Source organism: Lathyrus oleraceus, chromosome 7 (assembly GCF_024323335.1).
Source record: "Lathyrus oleraceus cultivar Zhongwan6 chromosome 7, CAAS_Psat_ZW6_1.0, whole genome shotgun sequence".
In the NCBI taxonomy this organism is placed as follows: domain Eukaryota; kingdom Viridiplantae; phylum Streptophyta; class Magnoliopsida; order Fabales; family Fabaceae; genus Lathyrus; species Lathyrus oleraceus.
Genome location: NC_066585.1, coordinates 503596158 through 503617843, shown reverse-complemented (window position 1 = coordinate 503617843; position 21686 = coordinate 503596158). Strand labels below are relative to the sequence as shown.

Below are 21686 nucleotides of genomic sequence, written 5' to 3'. Positions count from 1 at the left end.
CTTCCATCCAGGTTTGTAAGTGTTTGAAAATGGGTTACCTTGGGCGTAATTCACTTGGTCGGTATTCAGTTCGTTCAAAAGGTTACACTCTGCCGATTCGTGTCCTTTAGATCCACAGAGTTTGCACTTTGTGTGGACTACTGCTACGGTGTTAGTGTTTGTAGACATATGTTCAATCCTAAGGGCTAAAGTGTCCATTTATTCCTGCATCATGTCTAGAGAGCTTACCTCATGTATTCCACCTTGGGTCTCCTTTTTCTCTATTGATGCTCGTTCAGTTCCCCATTGGTAATAGTTTTGGGCCATATCCTCAATTAGGTCACAAGCTTCGGGATAAGGTTTGCTCATCAGTGCGCCACCTGCGGCAGCGTCGATGCTCATCTTGGTGTTATAATGGAGTCCATTGTAGAAGGTATGAACAATCAACCATTTTTCTAGGGCATGGTGTGGACAGACTCTTAATATCTCTTTATATCTCTCTCAAGCTTTGAAAAGCGATTCTCCTTGGTTTTGAGCAAATCTAGTTATTTGGTTTCGAAGAATAGAAGTCTTACTAGGGGGGAAATATCTAGCAAGGAATACTCTCCTAAGGTCTTCCCAGGTAGTTATTGAATTAGCTGGAAGTGAATCTAGCCATGAACATGCTCTATCCCTGAGGGAGAAAGGAAATAATCTTAAACGGATCGCATCGGGTGAAGTGCCGTTAGATTTAAAGGTGTCGGCTAGTTGGATAAAAACTTTTAAATGTTGATTCGGGTTCTCAGTAGAGAGACCCGCGTATTGGTTTTGTTTCATTAATTGCAACAAAGACGGTTTTAGTTTGAAATTGTTAGCAGGAATAAGGGGGTTTACTATACTCAAACTAGGTTCCTCATCATAGGGTTGGGCGAATTCCTTAAGAGGTCTCCTATCGCGATTCTCTGCTATAGCTTTCTTAATTCGGATGAGTAAGAGGCGTGTACGAGTATAACGTTCGGGTTCCGCTAAAGGATCTACTAAATTTCCGATACTACGGGTTCTTCGCATTTACCGGCTAATAATGCCTTAGTCTAGACGGTGTAACAACAGGGTACAAAATTTGACGAAGTAGGTCCTCGGCAACGATGCCAAAAACTTGATCGTTGTGGATTCGCAAGTGCACGAATAACTTCAAAGTAATATAAAAGAATATCGATCCCCCAGAGACCTATCGTCAATCTATCAATTACTATTCTTACGGTGTTTATCTAAGACGGTGTAAAAGAGATATTGGGTTTGCAAAATGACAGTAAATAATAAATACAGGTAAAGACAGGTTAAATGTAATTCACATCAATTAAGTGATGTTTCGATTGTCTAAATAGAACTACTTATGAGGCAATATTTTCTAATCTTGAAAAGAATCCATTTAACAGGAACTGTCGCTTTCGCGTATTCAGAATCGAGTTTACCCTTAAGTTAAGGCCTTTTATTGTCACTTATAAAAGGTGCGCAGAACGCTAAAGTAGTAAACCTATTTTTAAGAAATGAGACTCGTAAACTTAGTTGAAAAGTGATTTTGATTTGGAAAGTTTACCCAAGGAGTTTCCTGATTTTAAATCTATCAACGCGTCCGAAAATAGTTTCAAAAATAGTTTTTCCTTAAAGTGATAAAAATTCCTAGTTACTAAGCCAGGGTGCTTTCGCACTCCTCGAATAATTAAAACTAACCAAGTTTGTTTTAGAAAACTCAAGTTAAAAATCAAATTAGCCTTTAAAGTATTTCTACAGATTCAATATGTGAAGTATTACTTTAACCGCGATCCTTACATTCTAACTTTTAAAAGATTTATCCTGACACGGTAACACAAACGAAGACAACAGTGTTAATCATGATGAAAAGTTTATTTTAGAATGTGAGGCGTAGAGAGCGAGTAAAGTGCGTAAAGTAAATAAAGTAAAGCGAGTGCAGAAAATAAATAAAGTAAAACGAGTGCGGAAAATAAATAAAGTAAAGAGAGTGCGGAAAAATAAATAAAGTAAAGCGAGTGCGGGAAATAAATAAAATAAAAGCGATGCGGGAAATAAATAAAATAAAAGCGATGCAGAAAATAAATAAATAAAAGCGATGCGGGGAATAAATAAATAAAGCGATAAATAAGAACCTGCTCCAAATGGAGGGCTTTAAATCTGGTACAAAAATAAACCTCCGACTCCTGAAGCTAAAGACGATAGCAACTCGAAGTGACCCAACTCAACCTCACTAAGGTGCGATAACCCCCCCCCCCCCCCCCCCCCCCGATATGACGGATTACCACTATTACAAATGATAAATATATGCTTAGTGTTGTAAGTCTAAGTTGGATGATTAGAAAACGAAATGAAACGAGCTATTTATAGAAGTTTTCAGCAGCTTGCAAAGACCATGGTGCCCTCCAGCTTCCCCTTAGTGTGAACGTGACTTCCAAAGGTGGCACCCGCCATGTGTGTAAATGGGGTGGATCATGGAAATGTGGCGGTTACCTCCTAGTTGAGGGCTGATGACTCCTGGCTTCTCCTATAGCGGCCGTCATGTGCAACGCCATGTGTGTAATTTCGCCGAAAAATCCTAATTTTAGGTCTTTTTGCTTCGTTTCTTCCAAAAAGAGTCTGAAAGTGCTAAATATCTGAAAACAAGAGAAAAGAGAGCATAATACAAACAAAATGATAATAAAGTCCTAATAAACATGTGAAATCCGAGTCAAAAACACGGTGTAATTCAGTGTGATCAGAAACGATTAACCATATCTGACTAATAGATTAGTAAATTCATGTGATCGAGTTTGGGGATAATCACCCTTGAGTTACATGACAAGTGAAGTCGTGAGCTTGGTATTCCTATATTATTAGGAGATATAAGAGCTTTGTTGCTCTCGTTGTGCATCTTATATGTGAGAGTGGTATTAATAGTATGGGAATAGTAATAAAACTCTGTAGAGCCGAGTGGATCCATAAGATAGGGAACTACAATGAGGTTTAGTAATCTCACCCCAATCATGTTTTTGTTTTCAACTTAGTTGAAGGAGCTAAAGGATTGGCAAGAACACCTGAAGGTTGAAGACTGTGATTTATGATGGATAATCACGTTGTGTTTCTTATCTGATTTAGTTATTGGACATCTATTGTATTATTTCTTATGTATTATGTACATTTAGTATATTTGTGGATGTAATTTATATGATGATTGTACTTACTACTTAATACGATTCTAGATAGTATTATGTGGGGTGTTCAATATTTCTTAAATTATTAAAAAAAAAATGAGATTTTTGCAAAAAGAAAGGTCTTGAAATTTAATAATCTAAATCATGTCATGTGTATAACTTTTTTACCATAATAGTTACGACACACTTCAAATAATATAAATGGATATGTTTCAATTAGTCAATAATAAACATAAATTTATTTACTTTAAATAAAATTTTTGCAGTTTATATTGAAAAAAAATCAAATAGAATATTTAAACTAGTTTAAACATCATAATTCTAGCATCAAATGAAAAACACCATAATAATTCCATAAAAACAAAATATTACAGTTGGTTGATGTTAATACAATCATGCAAGCTTAGCCATTTCTGACGATTTTCAAGAGGATAAAATAAACTCAAGTTTATATGGAATGCAAAGACAAGTTCTATAATCTAAATTTTAAGAGATCAACAACATAATTTCTCTAGTTGCTTGCTTGTAAGTTTCCTCCACTGAAATTGAATCTTGTAAACATTGTCTAGCCTGAAAAATAAACATGATTCAACTAAGTTATTCACGCTAAATAAATTTTTTTAATGAGTTAATAAATTATTATAGTTATTAGGCACCACTATATTATAGTTTCGACAAGTCTAATATGATATCACATATAAACCATAGAGACGATAAAGATTTGGTTTGAAGCTTACTTGAGTTAGAATCATGTAGAAGTTTCCATTTCTATTGCATGTAATGTTGGCAACTACAACATCAATCCTATGATTTTCCAACAAAAAAATAATCCTTGTCAAAAGACCTAATATTTTAGTAGCACATATGAAAGAATTATGCTTCACCACCAGAAATGTTTAAGACAACATTTTGATAAGACCATGTTCGAAAAGCTACTTGTTGTGGTAGAGGTGAAGATTGTGCTAATGCTTTCGAATTATGACATGAAGTTGCAACTGCACTAGTAGGAAAATTATTATTATAACTTGAGGATCCATGATTAGTTATAATCGTTTCCCTTGATTTGTAGGGATGCCAATGTGTTTTTTTAATCGCAGATGATGACTCACTTCCAAATAAGGATACATACTTAAGCTTTTCTTGCTTCTTCTTTTCTAACTTTTCAATAATTTGCTTTAGATTTTTTATTTCCTTCACTGCTGCATCCACAATTGTTGAATTATTAGCCTGCAAAAAAATCATTAAAAAATAAAGAATTTTAATTAGTAAACAAATTATTATAACACAAAAGTCTTACTCTGATGGTTATCCTCTTATGTATATTATCTTCTCATTGAGTTTATTTTTAGGAAAAAGACATCTAATACTCTAAAATTTCATTTGAAGATAAGTAAAATATGACTGATATTTGTTCAAGCCTAATTTTATTTCAAGTTCTTCTAGTAAAAATAAAAATCTCATTAAGCTCTTATATTATGTGCTTACTACATTCTACTTAGGTAAATATTATATTAACGTAATAAAAATAAAAATATTTTATTGATATTTTATTATTTTTTATTTATGTGAAAGAATATAAAAACTTTAATATGTAGGGAGCTGGACAATCGCAATTTTAATGTGAATATTTTTAAATTCATCATTTAGTAATTCTAAAAGCTCTAATACTACAGTGCAACAATTAGATCTTTAATATAGTAAAAAATGTCTATTTGATTATGAAATTATTACTCTTAAATTAATTGAAGATGAAAATGAATTTACCTTTGAAGATAGTTCAGGAAGCAAAGCATGAAGGTTAGAGAACATGTTCCTCATTTTCTTTCTCCTTTCTCTCTCAGCCAAGATATGCAATTCATGATCTAAATCACGATATATTTCATCTTTACCCCCACCATTTATATCATTCTCATTTCGAATCACAACCCCACCTCGATTTTGTTTTTTATTCACATGAACTTCTCCTTCATTAAGTCCTTCTTTATGGTTGAATGATTTCATATCTAACTTTTGTTTGTTACTCTCACCTAAATTTTCTGAATTTAAGAGATCACTCCATGATTGATTTTCCCAAATGAAACCAGCATAATCACCATTATTATGATCTCCAGTCATGGTCATGTTTGTCTTTGTGAAAGAAATAGAGTATAAGAAAGACAAAGAGGTGAAATAGAAGATAAGAGAATGAATATATTTATATTGAAATATAATAAAGTTTAGTAGAAGCTACTAAAAAATAATATTAAAATAAAATTTAAAAATAGCAAACTTAGTACAAAAGCATATTAAAATTTCTAGAAAATACATAAAAACTAATCATAATAATATTTGTCATACAAAAATACAAATCAAAATTTAAGAATCGTGTAAAACAAACACAATATATGTCTCACGCATTAGGACCCCACCACATAAAACTTACACTACATGCATGATATGTGTTAAAGTGATTTTATTAAAGTTACTATGTGTGGCCGCAGTTTTGAAAAACCTTCTATGCAGTTTTGGAAAAATTAATGTTAGTTCACTTGGATTTGGACAAACCGACACATTAAAATGACTAATTTAAAATTTAAAATTTTAGTTTTAATTATTCAAAAAATAAATATAATTATAAGTATTTATACAATTAACATTGTGATATCTATATAAAACTATATTCAAATCATATCACTTAGATAGACGTTTTTTGTTTTTATCAGTTATGGCGTTTTAGATTTGTATTCTCTTAATACTACCACTAATGGAAAGATCTAGAAGATCAAGCTATAAGTACATTTTTCCTATAAGAAGTTATTATCAAGATATTAAATTTAATATAATTATAAGGTACCGTCAGTTTATTTGACATTGTTGGTTAAATTAATTAACATTTTAATTAATTAATTAATATAAATATATGACATGGCATAAAATGATGGGATGATAGTTGTTGGGAGAGTTTTTCACTAGGGAGCATTGAACATTGTGAGACTTCTTCTTTTAGAGCAACACCTTTGTGAGAGACACACCATATATTCACCCAAAACTCTTTAGTTCAGAGTTTATTCCTTCATGAATCCAATATATCATTTTTCTTTGGTTTCAAATTGTTTGTTCCCTACAGTGATACATTATTCCCTGTACTAAACAACACTGTAACCAACCCTTGAAGTTGTGTTTGTCTTGTGAATACCTGTTGCTTAGACAAATACATCTGTCTTGGTTTCCACTGCAGTTAACCTTTGAAATTGAGTTTGTCTTGTGAGTCCATGTTCCTTAGACAAAAACTTTTGTTTCTACCAATTTGTTAGTACAAGTTACACTATTCATCACTGCAATCATACCCTTGAAGTTGTTTGTCTTGTTAGTCCAAGTTGCTTAGGCAAACACTTCCTTATCTCTTCTCTTCTTTCTCGTGGTTTCACGAACTACGAATGCTCTGACTTTCTCATTGCACGATGAGAATACGTTGGCACAAGGCTTCGAACCCTTGGAGAGCACAATCCTAATTATTCTTTTTTCCTTAGGGAACCATTAATACCTTTCATGATCCATTATCTACCTTCAATCATTGAATCATTCAATCCATGTGTTATACTTCTTCTTTGAAACCAAATACAATTTTCTTTGGAATTCCATATATACCCTTTTAGGACACTTGTCCACCTTTGTGCTAAGAGATGTTTGTACTATGAAACCAAATACCTAATTCATTTTTTTTGTCATGACAATACAGTGGGTATGCCTTTGTCCCTCCACATCTTAGTCATTCCACCTTTACTCTTGGGTTGCAAATACTAGTTACCCCTATGGATTCCAATATACCCTTACCTTTGGTTCCTAATTATACTGTTCAGTCACTTTCACCAAAAACCTCAATTCTTTGACTTTGGTTATTCTCCCTATCACTCCATTCATCTCCATGATACATTCATGAGTCTATCTTCATTCACTTATTGTGTTACATTATTATCTTTGAGCCAAATACATTATCCCTTTGAGCTCCATCTTATATTTGCTTGTGAACCAAGAGATGTTTGCCTTGATGCCAAACACTTAATTCATTCTTTTCGATCATGACAATACATAGGGTATGCCTAGTCTCCTCCACGTCTTAGTTTATACCAATTTTACTCTTGTGTTAAGTTTTCATCCTTTTTGGGAGTTCGAATCACATAATCCTTTGGTTTGGATCACACCTTTATCACAAACATATCTTCACCTCCTACCATTAGTTCTATGAACTACGGAGCTCTGAATTCCTTATTGCACTATAAAGATATGTATGCATGATGGCACTAATCCTCTTCGAGCCCTCTATTTATTCCATTCATTTCCAGTTATTGTTTCATGAGTAATCCTTAGACAACACCCATTCGAGCAAGAACAATCAAAACGGTTCCCATGGAGTACCATGGATGTTAGGGGTACTAATACCCTCCTGATCAGAAAAATAGCAAGTGTACTATTTTGCCTTTTATAGTAATAAGGGGGAAATTCTCCGAACGTCGATCTTAAGGATTGCACGTTAGTATTGAGTTTAAATTATCATTCAATTAAACAAAAAGTATTAATTTGGTTTTTGAGTGTAAAAATATAATAATAAAAGTAAAGGTAAAGGAATATGAAAATAAGGGTTTATAGAGAAAAAGGAACAATGCCAGGGAAGGTGTATGATTTATCCCGGTAACAACTCTGAGTTAGTAATGCATCAACACATATCAATTACTACCAGTTCTCAAGGGTATTTTCTCCCAAGTCCTTGGTGAGAAAACCTTTAATCAATCTACCCTAATGCCTATGTCCATAGCCAATTAGGGTGAAATTAAGCTGTATAATATCAAGAATGCTCTGGTTCATACAGGGTATCCCTAGTCCTAGGTGATATCTATTGTAGAGAAACCTTATGAAAACCTTATCAATGACGGTCCAACCTAATTGATAACCACAAATCAATCTCAATTGGTCCGAAAGAGAAAGCAATAAACACATCAAAAGGTTACCGTAAACAAAATATTATAAATGCAAATGTAAACTCAAATTCATTACAATTCTAAATCAGGGACACCCCCTAGCATTAGGGGGTTTAGCTACTTATATTGTTTAAAACAAATTCAAAATAAAAATTACACATTACAAGTAATTGGATGACTTTGATCTTCAATCGCTCTCGCTCATGAATCTCTTCAGCTCTCCAAATGCCTTGATCTCTGTAATACTTGATTGCTTCATAATATTGTGGTTTGCCGTATTCCAAGATGATTTTTTCTTTGGCAGAAGACCTCTTTTTATAGTGAAAGTTCCCAGCAGCAGCTGGACAGGTCCAAAGATGTCTCTAAAAATCCCTAAGAATAAAAAGCCCGAGAAAACTTGAAATTTTGGGCTTGGGCTGACACGGCCCGTGTCAGCTGACACAGGTGGCCGTGTCAGCCTATTGTTTAAGCTGACACGCCCATGGCAGGGGTGACACGATTGAGGTTTTTGCCTGACACTGCCCGTGTCAGTTGACACGGGTGGCCGTGTCAGGCTACTGTTTTCTTCCCTTGCTTCCCTTGCCCTGACCCGGCCCGTGTCAGGTGACACGGGTGGCCGTGTCAGGCCTCCTGTACCGGGGTTTTCTGCTCCTTTGCGTGCCGGAATCTCGCATTGTCTTGTTCTGAAATCTCCGGTCCTTCTACCTGGATCTGTCGGACAAAAACACAGTTATCCCATGCATAAAATCAAGATAATAAAAGGTAAAACATAACAAAGATTAAAAATGCGTAAATAAAATAACGGAAGTAAAACTAACTCGAAATGTACCATAAATGCTTGCACAGTGTGTCAAATATCTCTGTTTTATATCGGATCAGTAATGAAAACTCAATGTAAATGGTGACTGATCACAACCCCAAACTTAGCTCATTGCTTGTCCCAAGTAATGTTTCATTATCACTCCCTAGAATTTTTTATGCTTTCAACCACTACTGAGATCATTCGCGAACGTCTTCCCTTTTCCTTCCACAAGTCCTGTCTATCCTCGTAAGTTATCATTCACACTTCCACTTCAAAGCACCGTTTCACCTGTCAGCTTATTTCACATTCTCCCCAATTCTCTCGGGGTAAGCTGTTTACACTCATAATTCAAAGTATGCAATATCACTCACAAGTTTGAATAGTCTCTCTTTTCTCATCACCTACACATAACACACACACTTTTGAGGTCTTTCGGGTTGTAGCTTGGCTTGGGTTAGGGTATGGATTCAAAAAAAGGAAAACAAGGGCTTTTGGTTCAGATTCGATGTTACATCCTGTGTTTGTTTCTTTTATTTCCTCGGTTTTCTTTTCTTATTTCTTTTTCACCGACTGCCCTTTTCTGTGTTTCTTTCTTTTGAATCTTCGAGTAGTCGATTTTTATTTTTCTTTCTTTTTCTCGGATCATCAATTTTTCTTTTTCTTTTGTTTTTGCACTTTCTTGGGCTTTGAGAGCTTTTGGGGTTTTTACCCCAAACTTAGCTTTTTAACACAGCTTTGAATGCATTCTCATGACTCTGAACAGGGTGAGGAAGTGTTTTGGCCAATGGTTACATTTATGGTGTTTTAAATAAAAAATGGATATAGGCTCAAAGGGGGTTAACGAGGGATATAATAATTCGGGATGGCTAGAAAGGCTCGAGGTTAATTACAAATAATGTGCCTCAGTGTGTGTATCATGCAGTGACAGTCCCAAAGAGTCTACGCAAATTTAGAGTGATAAAGACAAACCTGAATGACGCTCATGATGATTAATGTGTTTGGCTTTTTATGACTCACTTGGTTTGGTTCAACTTTGACAGGATCCACAGTGCTCCTTAATTTGGTGCAATTGCTTTCTTACTTCGGAATGTGCAGGATACTCGTGTCGGTTAAGCTACATACGTTGCGTCCGATCTTTACTTTCAGCAGTGTTACTTTCTGGGGAGATCCTTCACAACAAGCCATGGTGAGTGGTGTGATCCTTTCATTCCATCTCAATTGTGATCCTTATTTTGTTCAACCTGCCAACACAGACTTGACACACACACTTGCAGCATAATGTATCTTCAACAGACAAATTAACTCTAGAATACAAAAGTAAAAAGTCAAAATAACAGAATAATCAAATACTAATAAAAGACATAAAATCTCCCCCACACTTGAACTCAACATTGTCCACAATATTTTCGAACAAGCGCGGAGGAGGGTACTCACAGGGTCCTACTGAGGAGGCGGTTGTGGGAAATGTAACATCAACTGTCGCATCATGCTGCTCATCTCATCCAGCATCGATACCCGACGGCCTTGCTCGATGCCTTGCCTTTGTTGTTCAGTCCTCAAGTCACCTAGCTCGGTCTATACCCAGCTCCATTGGTCAGTTGACCAAGATGATGAACCCGTCGCCTGCTGGATGGGTTCCTGATGCTGTGGAACAAACTGCTCAAGAGGTGCTTGAGGATCTTCTTCTTCTATTTCCGTTCCTTCTGCCTAATCATCCACAAATTGCTCACCTGCGGTAAAATGGTCAGTTTCGTGGCCTTCATCCGCATCGGGATCGGCGCTCATATACAACCAATTAGCACAGTCAGTAATAGCAACTATGTCCGAATCCGGCAGAGCGATGATAAACCTTTTATGAATGAGTATGGAATAATAAGTAGGGGCAACAACAATCATACCTTGGGACATTAGAGCAGACATGTCAATTTTTGTGTTACCTGCAATTGGCGTGTCCTCGAGTAAAATAGCTTGATACCCGAAATGCAAGGCAATTTGGGTGATCATTCCTCCTAAGGATATGCCTCCGGAGTTAGCCCGGCCGACTCTGCCCAGGTAGTCTGCTGCAAAGGCAGCTACATTGATAGTCTTGGTTTGAGCCATCGAGTATATAAAGAATAGCTCTCTCTGAGTAGCTACCTGTAGCGGGGTATTCGTTACCATTAGAGATATTGACTAAATCCAAGGTAAATCATACAAGTCGAGTCGCCATCGCACTTCTATTTATCCAAAGGAATGGTTAGAAAGCGAACAAAAACCTAAAAGTTTTATCGAATCAAAAACTAGTAAAAAAGTCAGAGATCTGGGTAAGGGGGTTGGTTATGCAATGGGAAGGTTATAAGCACCTAAAACATCCTAGGTACTCCTAGGGAGCCCTTTTCATACTTGTTGTAAGGTTGTTATTTTGTGAAAATTTGTTTGTGCAAACATGATTGAAGAGATGAGAAGAGAATATACAAGTTTATTTACATTTTGTGTTTGGATGGATGAACCCATTGCCTACGTACCATCTTTAAAAAGATTAGGATCAAAACCTCGTAGTTCGGGGTAAAAATCTCAAAATGAATTGGTGGATTGATTGGTCCAAAAGCCTTAAGGTCTTTTGTTATCAAAGGGAGAAAACTCAACCTAAAACCACAAATCCACCATGTGAGGATAGCTTCAACATGCTAGTGAGGGGTTAACCCTATAATAAGCATGGAAGACTCATTGTCCATCACTAAGGATACAGGTGAGTATTACATCTACCTCAAGGATAACTCAAACCTAATAGCTAAAGGTTATGAAAAGTTTGATTAAGAAGGTGGCGATTGAAACCACAAAAGTATTTGAATGGGTTATATTTACCAATGGAAAGTATATACAAAATATGGTCAAAGTTGGCTTAGAAGTTCAATTCCAAATAAGTGTTATGAAAAGAAAAGTTTTAAAATCAAAAGCATAAGGCTTAGGTTTCTAATGTTGAAAAGAAGTGTTAATGTTTGAAAAGAAGTGTTAATGTTTGCACAAGACCACAAATGGAGTTCCTCTCTTGAGATCATATTGATGATCCAAGTAGCTCTCATCCTTTGGAATAAGCAATCACATAAGCATAAGCTCAAGCAACAAACAATCAAATGAACTCTTGGAAAGCTCCTCAATGTATCTTGGATCTCTCTCTCTTAGAAGCTCATGGCAATGGTTCCTCAATTTGGCTCAAGATGGAATCCATAGCACAAGAACACACACATTAAAAGATTCTAGCAAAACAAACAAGGAATGGACAAGAAGAATTTAGAAGTTGGTCCTTTCAAGGTCATCTTTCAACATTAAGCATTCTAAAGGCCCAATGCCTAGTTGCTCTTTTACTTTTATAGCACTCTAAAGGCTCAAATGCCTAGTTACTCTTTGACTCCAAATTAGCATAGGGAAAGTCCTAAGGTCTAAGTCCATTTTGTCCTATTCTTTGCATTGTGGTCAACAACAATCAAACAAAACACAAGCACAAAAGTATATACACAATTATGTGCTCAAGTGAGCAAAAGGAAAATTGCATTAACATAAACATGTGCTCAAGTGAGCAAAGGAAAAATCAAATGAATAAGCACAAGAATAGTAAATTGCATAAAAGTAAAGTGCAAAAGGTAAATGTTAATGGTTAATGATTAGTGTTAGTAGTTAGTGTGCCATAAGGCAAATTTAGTGCTATGTTAAGCAATCGTAATTGGACTTATGTAGAAGTCACAACTATCTGAGGCCGGTCAATAATAATTTAGGCAACAACACAAGTTAGAAGTCTTGATTAGTGAACCAAGTTCCAACAACTTGCCATGCCAAAAAAGAAGAAGAGAAATGATCTTGTATTGGTTTAAGCCTTTTGTTTGATTTAGCAAGCAACCTATCCTTAATACAAAGCCATTCACTAGATCATTTGATCAAGATGAATTAGATTTGGATTGAGGAAGATTAAACCTTCTTAATCAATACTAACTTATCAACCTTTAACTCATTGATCAAAAGGAAAAGAAAAAGAAGAAGGAGATGAATAATGGAAATGGAAATAAAAAGAATAAAGAGCATTAAATGAAATAGAATTTACCAATCAACAAGTGTTGACCAATGACATTGAGGATCATGGTCAAACAATCAAAAACAGAAGTGAGATGAATATTGGAAGTCAAGAAATGAACACAATATTTTTGGCATTTTTTAATATTCAAAATAAACTTGAATTAAAATATTAAAGAAAGGTCAAACTTCAAAATCACTTCAAATCAACTTTGAAAAGTCCAAGTGATTTATCCTAAGTTCAACAAGGTCAAACAAAGTTTGACAAAAAATTTCAGCATTTTTAAAAGTCAGAAACTATTTTTAATCAATTAAAGATGAATAAAAATAACCTAATTGAACTAAAATCTCAAATCAATTAATAAATTGATGAGAATATCTTTCATAGATCCATCATCATTCAAATAGGTTGAGAAAATATTTTTGTATTTTTTGACTATCAAAAACTATTTAAAATGAATTAAAAATGACCAGAAAAGAGAAAATTCACAAAAAAATATCAAATGATGAAATAAAAAAAATTTAAAAATCATTTTTAGAAACTAGAATTAAAAAGAGAAATAATGCAATTGGTCCCATATTTTTTGGATTAAAAATGAGAGAGTTATGAATTTTTGAAATAAAATGGAAATTAAAAAAGCAGAAAAAAGGAGAGGCGTCTGATCAAGTCTCATTAATTGACGTGGCTGATCAAACGCTCCACATGCGCGCGCTCATGGTGATCCAGAGTCAAAGGCGAAGCACAATGCATTATTGAAAGTCATAAGAATGAAAGACTATGATTAAATATGGGAAACGCATCCAATGGTCCAGATTCAATTTGGCAAAGAGACGGTGGCCAGCGCCACCGTCTTCTCAGGTGAGCTCCGGCGAGGGAAAAAAACACAGAGGTTCAAACGCTCACCAAAATGGACGATCTAGGCATCAATCGAAAGAGGAAGTGATGTACATCACTCCTATACCATTCACTTCCACTCTAGATTCCTGTTGAGAGAGAAATCAGAGATGGAAGCTTGATGGTGTTCATCATGAACTTGCTTGATTTTGAAAATTGAGCATACAGCAATGATGCCTCTATAGAGAGGACTTCAGACAACACAATATCAAGGCCAATAGATCAGGGAATAAGGAGTTTCAAAGAAAAAACCAGTTGAAGCACACCTTTGAATTGTGGAGCTTTGAGTCTCTTTCCTTGCTTCCTTTTGCCACACAAAACTTCAATAAACTAGATGATGAAGGTCTAGGAACTTTAGATCTGAAGATTCAACCAAATTCAATTGAATTTCAAATCTGAAATTTTGAAGAAATGTGAACTTAGTTCCTTTGGTATGACTGGGAATTGATTTCTGCAGAGCTTTAGGCGCCTTTAGGTTAGTCCATAATGAAGCATAGCACATGTATTTATAGCTGGAATTGACTGAACAAGTGAGTTTGCTCGTGTGCATGGCAAATGGATTTTCCTTGCATGGGCTTGCATGATCATGTAGAAGGCCCAAACTCAATTGTATTTGCATGCTGATGACCAAACAACTTGAAATGGACGTGTAGTTTGCAAGGCAATGGCTTGTGCGTGAAGTTTCAACATGAATTCCATAATTATGCCTAAATATTCACCTCTTCGAAAATGCCAATTAGAAAATCCAAACATAAGCATATGGGTAATGGTTGGAAAGGTCTTGACATAAGGAACAAATGTTATGTTGGACAAAAACTCATTTGAAGTGTGGAAATTTATGAAAACAGACCATGAAGTTCATAGTGCAAAACATGCCTTTGAGAATTTTGTCAAAATGAAACAACTTCAAGCCCTTCTGTTTTGATGATACAAGCTTTAAATGGAAAACGCTCCAACATAAACGTTGTAGATCTCTTCAATACAATCAAGATGGACTTAAATTTTGCATCATTTGGATTTTTGATGAAGAAGTTATGGGCACTTGAAGTTGGACTTTTTTGCCTTTCAATGCATTTGGTCCAAAGTGACCTATAATATTTTGCATTATCACATGTATTTCTTTTGAGATTTTGAAATTTTGTTCAACATAACATTTGAACTGGACACAATAATATTTCCAATTCATTTGATCCCACCTCAAAATCATAAAAAATGAATGAGTTGTGTTCTTGGGAAGTTGACCCAACATTAGGGTTTTAGTCAAAAATGACCTATAATGTCTTGGAATGGGAGATGACCTTCCAAGATTCAAATAAATTTTTGATGAACATGAAAGTTGTTAATATTGTCCTTAAGAACATTTTTTCTTTTGGGATCATCTCCATTTGACCAACACATAAAATGTTAGGTCTCAGTGCATTTCAAAATAGTCAGATGAATTGACTGATCAACTTCTCAAGTCCACAACTCATATCTTGATGAATTTATGATTGAGGACACTTAAATAATCTCAAAATGAATGAAATGATGAATTAGATAACTTCCCTTGATTGTATTTGACCATGGGCTGAGGTTGCTTCATTAGCAAGGCATTGTGGGTGATCAGATGAATTAGGGTTTCCTTGAGGAACAAACCTCAAATCCTTTGACTTGCTTTGATCAAAATGATGAATTAATATGCTAGGGAGGCATATTTGATGGATGAGAGCTTTGGGAACCATTGCCATGCTTGCCTTCACCTTCTCTTGGCCATATCTTTGCACCAATGATCTCCTAGGAGCTTTTAGACCTTGTGATTGTTCAAGCTACAAAAAAAAGATGTTAGTGACATATTTTTGTGCTTTTGGTTAGTAAACAAAAACGAGAAAAGCAATGATATACAATTCAAGCATGCTTGGTGATCTCAAACCACTCACAAGAGGTCCCACCCAAAGGCAAGGGGAACCAAGATGCTTATGATCCTTGAGGCTTTGCAAATGCAATGTTATGATGCCACGAGGGATCTTAGGGTCAAAATTGGGGTCTTACACTACCCCAATGCTACCGCCTCTTACGAACAGGGTATAGGCTAAACCTTTTTGGGCGTACCTGAAACATGGATTCTGAATGCCCGAGGCTTTCGCACCTTTGGAGGAGTAATTCGTCCTCCCGGTTATGGCGATCCAAAAATCCTTAGGTGAGAACCCGTCTGGGACCGCTCCGGGTCTGTTCAGAGGGAGTTGGAGTATTGCAACTAACTCCTCAACAGACAATTCATGATAATTGTCAAACAACCGGAAACGTAAGGTGCCGAAATAATACTTGGTTGTGTTAATCCACTGCTTTTCTAGCTGGAACTCCAACGTGCTGAGGAACTCGAGAGTGATGCGCTTGTATGTCGCCGCCTCCAAACTCATGAATTCGAGCATTCCCAAAACATGGAACATTCGGTCTACCTCAATTTTCAGCCCTAGAGTGTTCAGAGTATGCTCACACATATACCTGGTCGGCGTGAGCTTGCGCTTCTGGTGAATTTGGTATCGCCGTTCTTGTTCCGAATTGTCAAACACAATGTTGTGTGGATTAGGATTCCGACTCGGGCGCTTCCGTGACTTCGCCATCTCTGCAAGTTGTTGCTTTCCGGTAAGGATTCTTCGCGGGGGCATTTTGGACCTGCAAAAAATAGAAATATTCTGAACTTTCGAGTTAGGAAAATCCGAAACTGTGGTTATGACCGGGACGGCAAGGTGAGTAATATTTGTGAAGGGTGTTTTAGCGATAGGTGAGTGGAACTTGGGTTTATGGAAGGTTTTGTATGGTGAGGTGAGTGAGGTTTAATGGAGTTTGTAAGAGAGTGAGAGAAGGAGATGAAGAATGATGAAAGAGAGTAATGATGTGTGGAGTGAAAATCATATAATGATGAGGTAATTGGGGAAAAGGTGTGGTTAAGAGTAGATTAAGTGGGTAGGCCCCACGAAAAATCAAAAAATTAAAAAAAAAAAAACAAAAATTCCGCCTGCCTGACACGGGTGGCCGTGTCAGGCTACTGATTTACCACGTTTCAAAAATTCTCTTACAGTGCTCCTGACACGGGCCGTGTCAGCTGACATGGCTGGCCGTGTCTGGCCACTGTTTACCAGTCCCAAAAACCCTTTTTCTTACAGTGCTCCTGACACGGGTGGCCGTGTCAGGCCATTATTTTCCAAGATCCTGCATATATTTTCCCACTTCTGACACGACCCGTGTCAGGCTGTCCTTTTGGCCGTTTTTTGGTTTTCTTGTCAGGTCAACCGCTGGTTCCTCTGGCTATGAGATGTTCCCTCCTTGTCGAGCTCCTGTATACCTATAGTCACACACAACTGATTAGAAATAAAAAGCGTGGGTTGCCTCCCATGAAGCACTTCGTTTAACATCGCATGGCTCGACGGTTCTCCGTCTGCTTAGGTGAGACGAATTTTTTCTATAGGACCAACCTTCTGGTCTTGTATGTAAGGTTTCACTCTCTGCCCATTCACCTTGAACGTGTCTCCGTTCGCTGGATTTCTTAGTTCAACGGCTCCATGCGCAAATTCCGTTTGTATCTCAAAGGGTCCCAACCATCGGGACCTCAGTTTCCCTGGGAAGAGTTTCAACCTCGAGTTGAATAATAACACCAGTTGTCCTTCCTGAAGGTCTTTCTTCTGAATGTGCCTGTCATGCCAGGTTTTGGTTTTCTCTTTGTATATCTTGGCATTCTCATACGCTTGATTCCTGAACTCTTCCAACTCTTGTAATTAGAGGATCCGAGATTTACCCGCTTTGGCAAGATCATAGTTGAGGAATTTGGTAGCCCAAAATGCCCTATGCTCAAGTTCGAGTGGTAGGTGACAAGCTTTACCATATACTAACTGATACGGGGACATACCTATTGGTGTTTTGAACGCTGTTCGGTATGCCCAAAGTGCGTCATTGAGCTTGATTGACCAATCCTTTCTTGAGGCACTGACAGTTTTTTCTAGGATTTGCTTGATCTACCGATTGGATACCTCAACCTGTCCACTGATCTGGGGGTGGTATGGTGTGGCGATTCTATGCTTGACATTGTATTTTCGCAGTAGGTTTTCCATCAACTTATTTAGGAAGTGGGTACCTTTGTCACTAATCAGTGCTCTTGGTACCCCAAACCGTGCGAAGATACAATTCTTGAGGAAATTGATTACCACCTTTGCATCATTCGTGGGCAGTGCAACTGCTTCCACCCATTTTGACACATAGTCAACCGCAACCAGAATGTATTGCTTTCCAAAGGAAGTTGGGAAGGGTCCCATAAAATCTATCCCCCACACATCGAACAGTTCGACTTCTAACATGGCATTTTGAGGCATCTGATTTATTTTGAATATGTTGCCTATTCTCTGACATTTGTCGCACTCTTTTACCACTGCTTGTGCATCTTTGAACAGTGTGGGCCAGTACAATCCAGACTGGAGGACTTTGGTTGCGGTTCTGTCTCCGCTAAAATGTCCTCCATATTCTAAGTTATGACAGGCTTTTAAAATATCCCTCTGCTCTTCCTCTGGAACACATCTCCTGACTAGGCCATCTAATCCCTTTTTGTAACGGAATGGATCGTCCCATACATAGAATCTACAATCACGCAAAAACTTTTTTCGTCTGTTAGAGTCAAAGTCATCAGGTATCAGTCCACCTACCACAAAGTTCGCATAATCGGCGAACCATGGGATATGCGTAACGGCTAGAATACGTTCGTCCGTGAACTCATATCTGATGGGGTGCGTTTCTTCTATTTCTTGGATCAGAGTTATCCGAGACAAGTGATCAGCAATAGTATTTTCACTACCCTTTTTGTCTCTGATTTCCAGGTCGGATTCTTGTAGTAAGAGGATCCATCGCAGCAGCCTCAGCTTGGATTCCTGTTTTGCAAAAAGATATTTCAAAGCAGCATGGTCAGTATATACAATTACCTTTGATCACAGAAGATAGGATCTGAATTTGTCAAAAGCATATACCACCACCAGGAGTTCTTTTTCTGTGGTTGCATAGTTCATTTGAGCAGGGTTAAATACATGGCTTGCATAGTAGATCACATGCAAGAGCTTCTTCTTGCGTTGCCCTAGTACTGCCCCTACTGCGTTATCACTTGCATCACACATTATCTCAAAAGGAAGGGACCAATCTGGGGCAATAACTATGGGTGCTGACACCAGCTCCTTCTTCAAGGTCTCGAAGGTTTTCATGCATTCTTTGTCAAAGAAGAACGGGGTAGAAATCTTGGAGAAATCTTTTACGAACCTGCGGTAGAAACCCGCATGTCCTAAGAAGCTTCGGATGCCTTTTTCATTCACCGATGGTGGTAAATTTGCTATTACCTCCACTTTTGCTATGTATACTTCGATACCTTTGTTAGAGATCTTGTGTCCCAAGACTATTCCTTCCTGGACCATGAAGTGACATTTTTCCCAATTCAGGATCAAATTTGTTTGCTGGCATCTTTCTAACACAAGTGACAGGTTGGTCAAACAATTATCAAATGAAGAACCGAATATTGAAAAGTCATCCATAAATACTTCCATATGCTTTTCGAGCATGTCAGCAAAAATAGAAGTCATACACCTTTGAAATGTGGCCGGTGCGTTGCACAAGCCAAATGGCATTCGTCTATAAGAAAAAATACCATAGGGGCATGTGAATGCAGTCTTCTCTTGGTCTTCAGGGGCAACCGCAATCTGGTTGTACCCCGAATAACCGTCTAGGAAACAATAGTAATCGTGTCCTGCTAACCTTTCCAACATTTGATCAATGAATGGTAACGGGAAGTGATCCTTCCTTGTTGCCACATTTAGCCTTCTATAATCGATGCACACTCTCCAACCTGTAACAGTGCGGGTTGGAATCAACTCATTATTTTTATTCTTTATTACCGTTGTGCCCCTTTTTTTGGTACCACGTGGACTGGACTTACCCAAGAACTATCGGAGATAGGGTAGATTAGGCCCACATCCAAAAGTTTTACAACCTCTTTGCGCACCACTTCTTTCATGGCTGGGTTAAGTATTCGTTGTTGTTGTACTACCGGTTTATGGTCATCTTCCATTAAGATCTTGTGCATGCAAACAGTAGGGCTTATACCTTTTAAGTCCTCAATTGCCCATCCGATTGCACCCTTGTATTTTTTTAACACTTGAATGAGCTCTGCCTCTTGGACACTCTGTAGACTAGCATTAATGATGGCTGGACATTTTTCTTCAGTGTCTAGAAATACATACTTCAAATTTGTTGGCAACTGCTTCAGATTCACCCATTTTTTTTGTTCTTCAGTGACATCGGATGGTGGTGGTCTTAGATCTTCCCACCGGTGTGGTCTAGATCTAATCCATTCAGGTTGTTTTTCCATCAGAGCAAGCACCTCAGATTCTTCTTCATCTTCATTACTTTCAAAAATGGACAAGCTTAAGACCCGGTTTAGTGGTGACCGGAGTCTATGCTGGTCATTTCCTTGAGCAATTACTTGGTCGATTATCTCTATAATGTTGCTTGTGCCAATATCATCTTTGTATTGCATGGTATTCCTCACATCTATCTTTAACTCTTCATCATAGACCTTGAGGGTCATAGTTCCTTCCTCAATATCTATCATACACCGTCCTGTTTCCAAGAAAGGTCTTCCCAATATGAGAGGGATCTCCTCATCCTCCGGCATTTCCAAAATGACGAAGTCGACTGGAAAGACAAACTTGTCAATTTTTACAAGAACATCTTCCACAATACCATAGGGTCGCCTAACAGAGCGATCCGCAAACTGAAGGGTCATTCGAGTATCTTGAACAGAACCGATGCCTAATTTCTTATAGATGGACAATGGCATCAAACTTAGACTCGCTCCTAAGTCAATCAGAGCCTTCTTGAATTTTCTATCACCAATAGTGCAAGGAATAGTAACCGATCCCCTGTCTTTCTTTTTCATTGGGATTTTTATGCCTTGGAGAACGACACTGCATGTTTCAGTCAGGATGATCGGTTCCGTATCAGTGGAACGCTTCTTGGAAATTATGTCTTTCATGAACTTGGCATATATTGGCATTTGTTCCAATGCTTCAGAAAAATGGATATTGATTTCGAGTTTTTTGAACATCTCCAGAAACTTCTCAATATTTTTCTCATGTTGATTTTTCTTTTTCTGTCGTGGAGGGTAAGGGAGTTTTATTATGGGTTTTAGAACCTTCTCCTTATCCTGGACAGGAGGTGGTATTGCTTCTTCATCTTAGACTTTTGTTTCCTTGATTTCTAAATCCACCTCTATTAATCCATCTTTTTCTATATCATTTTCCTCTGTTGACTTTCCACTTCGGGTTGTGACAGCGTTAACAGTGTTATGTTCCCGCGGATTTGTCACCGTACCACTAGGTAGTGTGCCCGACAACGGCGCCAAAAACTTGATCGGGAAAATAGCAAGTGTACTATTTTGCCTTTTATAGTAATAAGGGGGAAATTCCCCGAATCTCAATCTCAAGGACTACACGTTAGTATTGAGTTTAAATTATCATTCAATTAAACAAAAGGTATTAATTTGGTTTTTGAGTGTGAAAATATAATAATAAAAGTAAAGGTAAAGGAATATGAAAATAAGGGTTTATAGAGAAAAAGGAACAATGCCAGGGAAGGTGTATGATTTATCCCTGTAACAACTTTGAGTTACTATTGCATCAACACATATCAATTACTACCAGTTCTCAAGGGTATTTTCTCCCAAGTCCTTGGTGAGAAAACCTTAAATCAATCTACCCTAATTCCTATGTCCATAGCCAATTAGGGTGAAGTTAAGTTGTATAATATCAAGAATGCTCTGGTTC

The 21686-nt window shown here is 37.1% G+C and overlaps 1 protein-coding gene and 1 non-coding gene across 2 annotated transcripts; one reads left to right on the top strand and one right to left on the bottom strand.

The window, feature by feature from the left end:
- The first annotated feature begins 436 nt into the window (after positions 1-436).
- On the top strand, positions 437-543 carry LOC127109487 (small nucleolar RNA R71). The gene has a single exon (XR_007796766.1). It is a non-coding gene; the product is annotated as a small nucleolar RNA R71 (small nucleolar RNA).
- A 3003-nt stretch (positions 544-3546) lies between these two features.
- On the bottom strand, positions 3547-5305 carry LOC127106904 (transcription factor bHLH95-like). The gene is given in 4 exon segments (XM_051044194.1): positions 3547-3731; positions 3899-4030; positions 4032-4388; positions 4926-5305. Coding segments are annotated over 4 exon segments (930 nt in total). The 5' UTR covers positions 5283-5305; the 3' UTR covers positions 3547-3647.
- Between the last annotated feature and the right edge of the window lie 16381 nt (positions 5306-21686).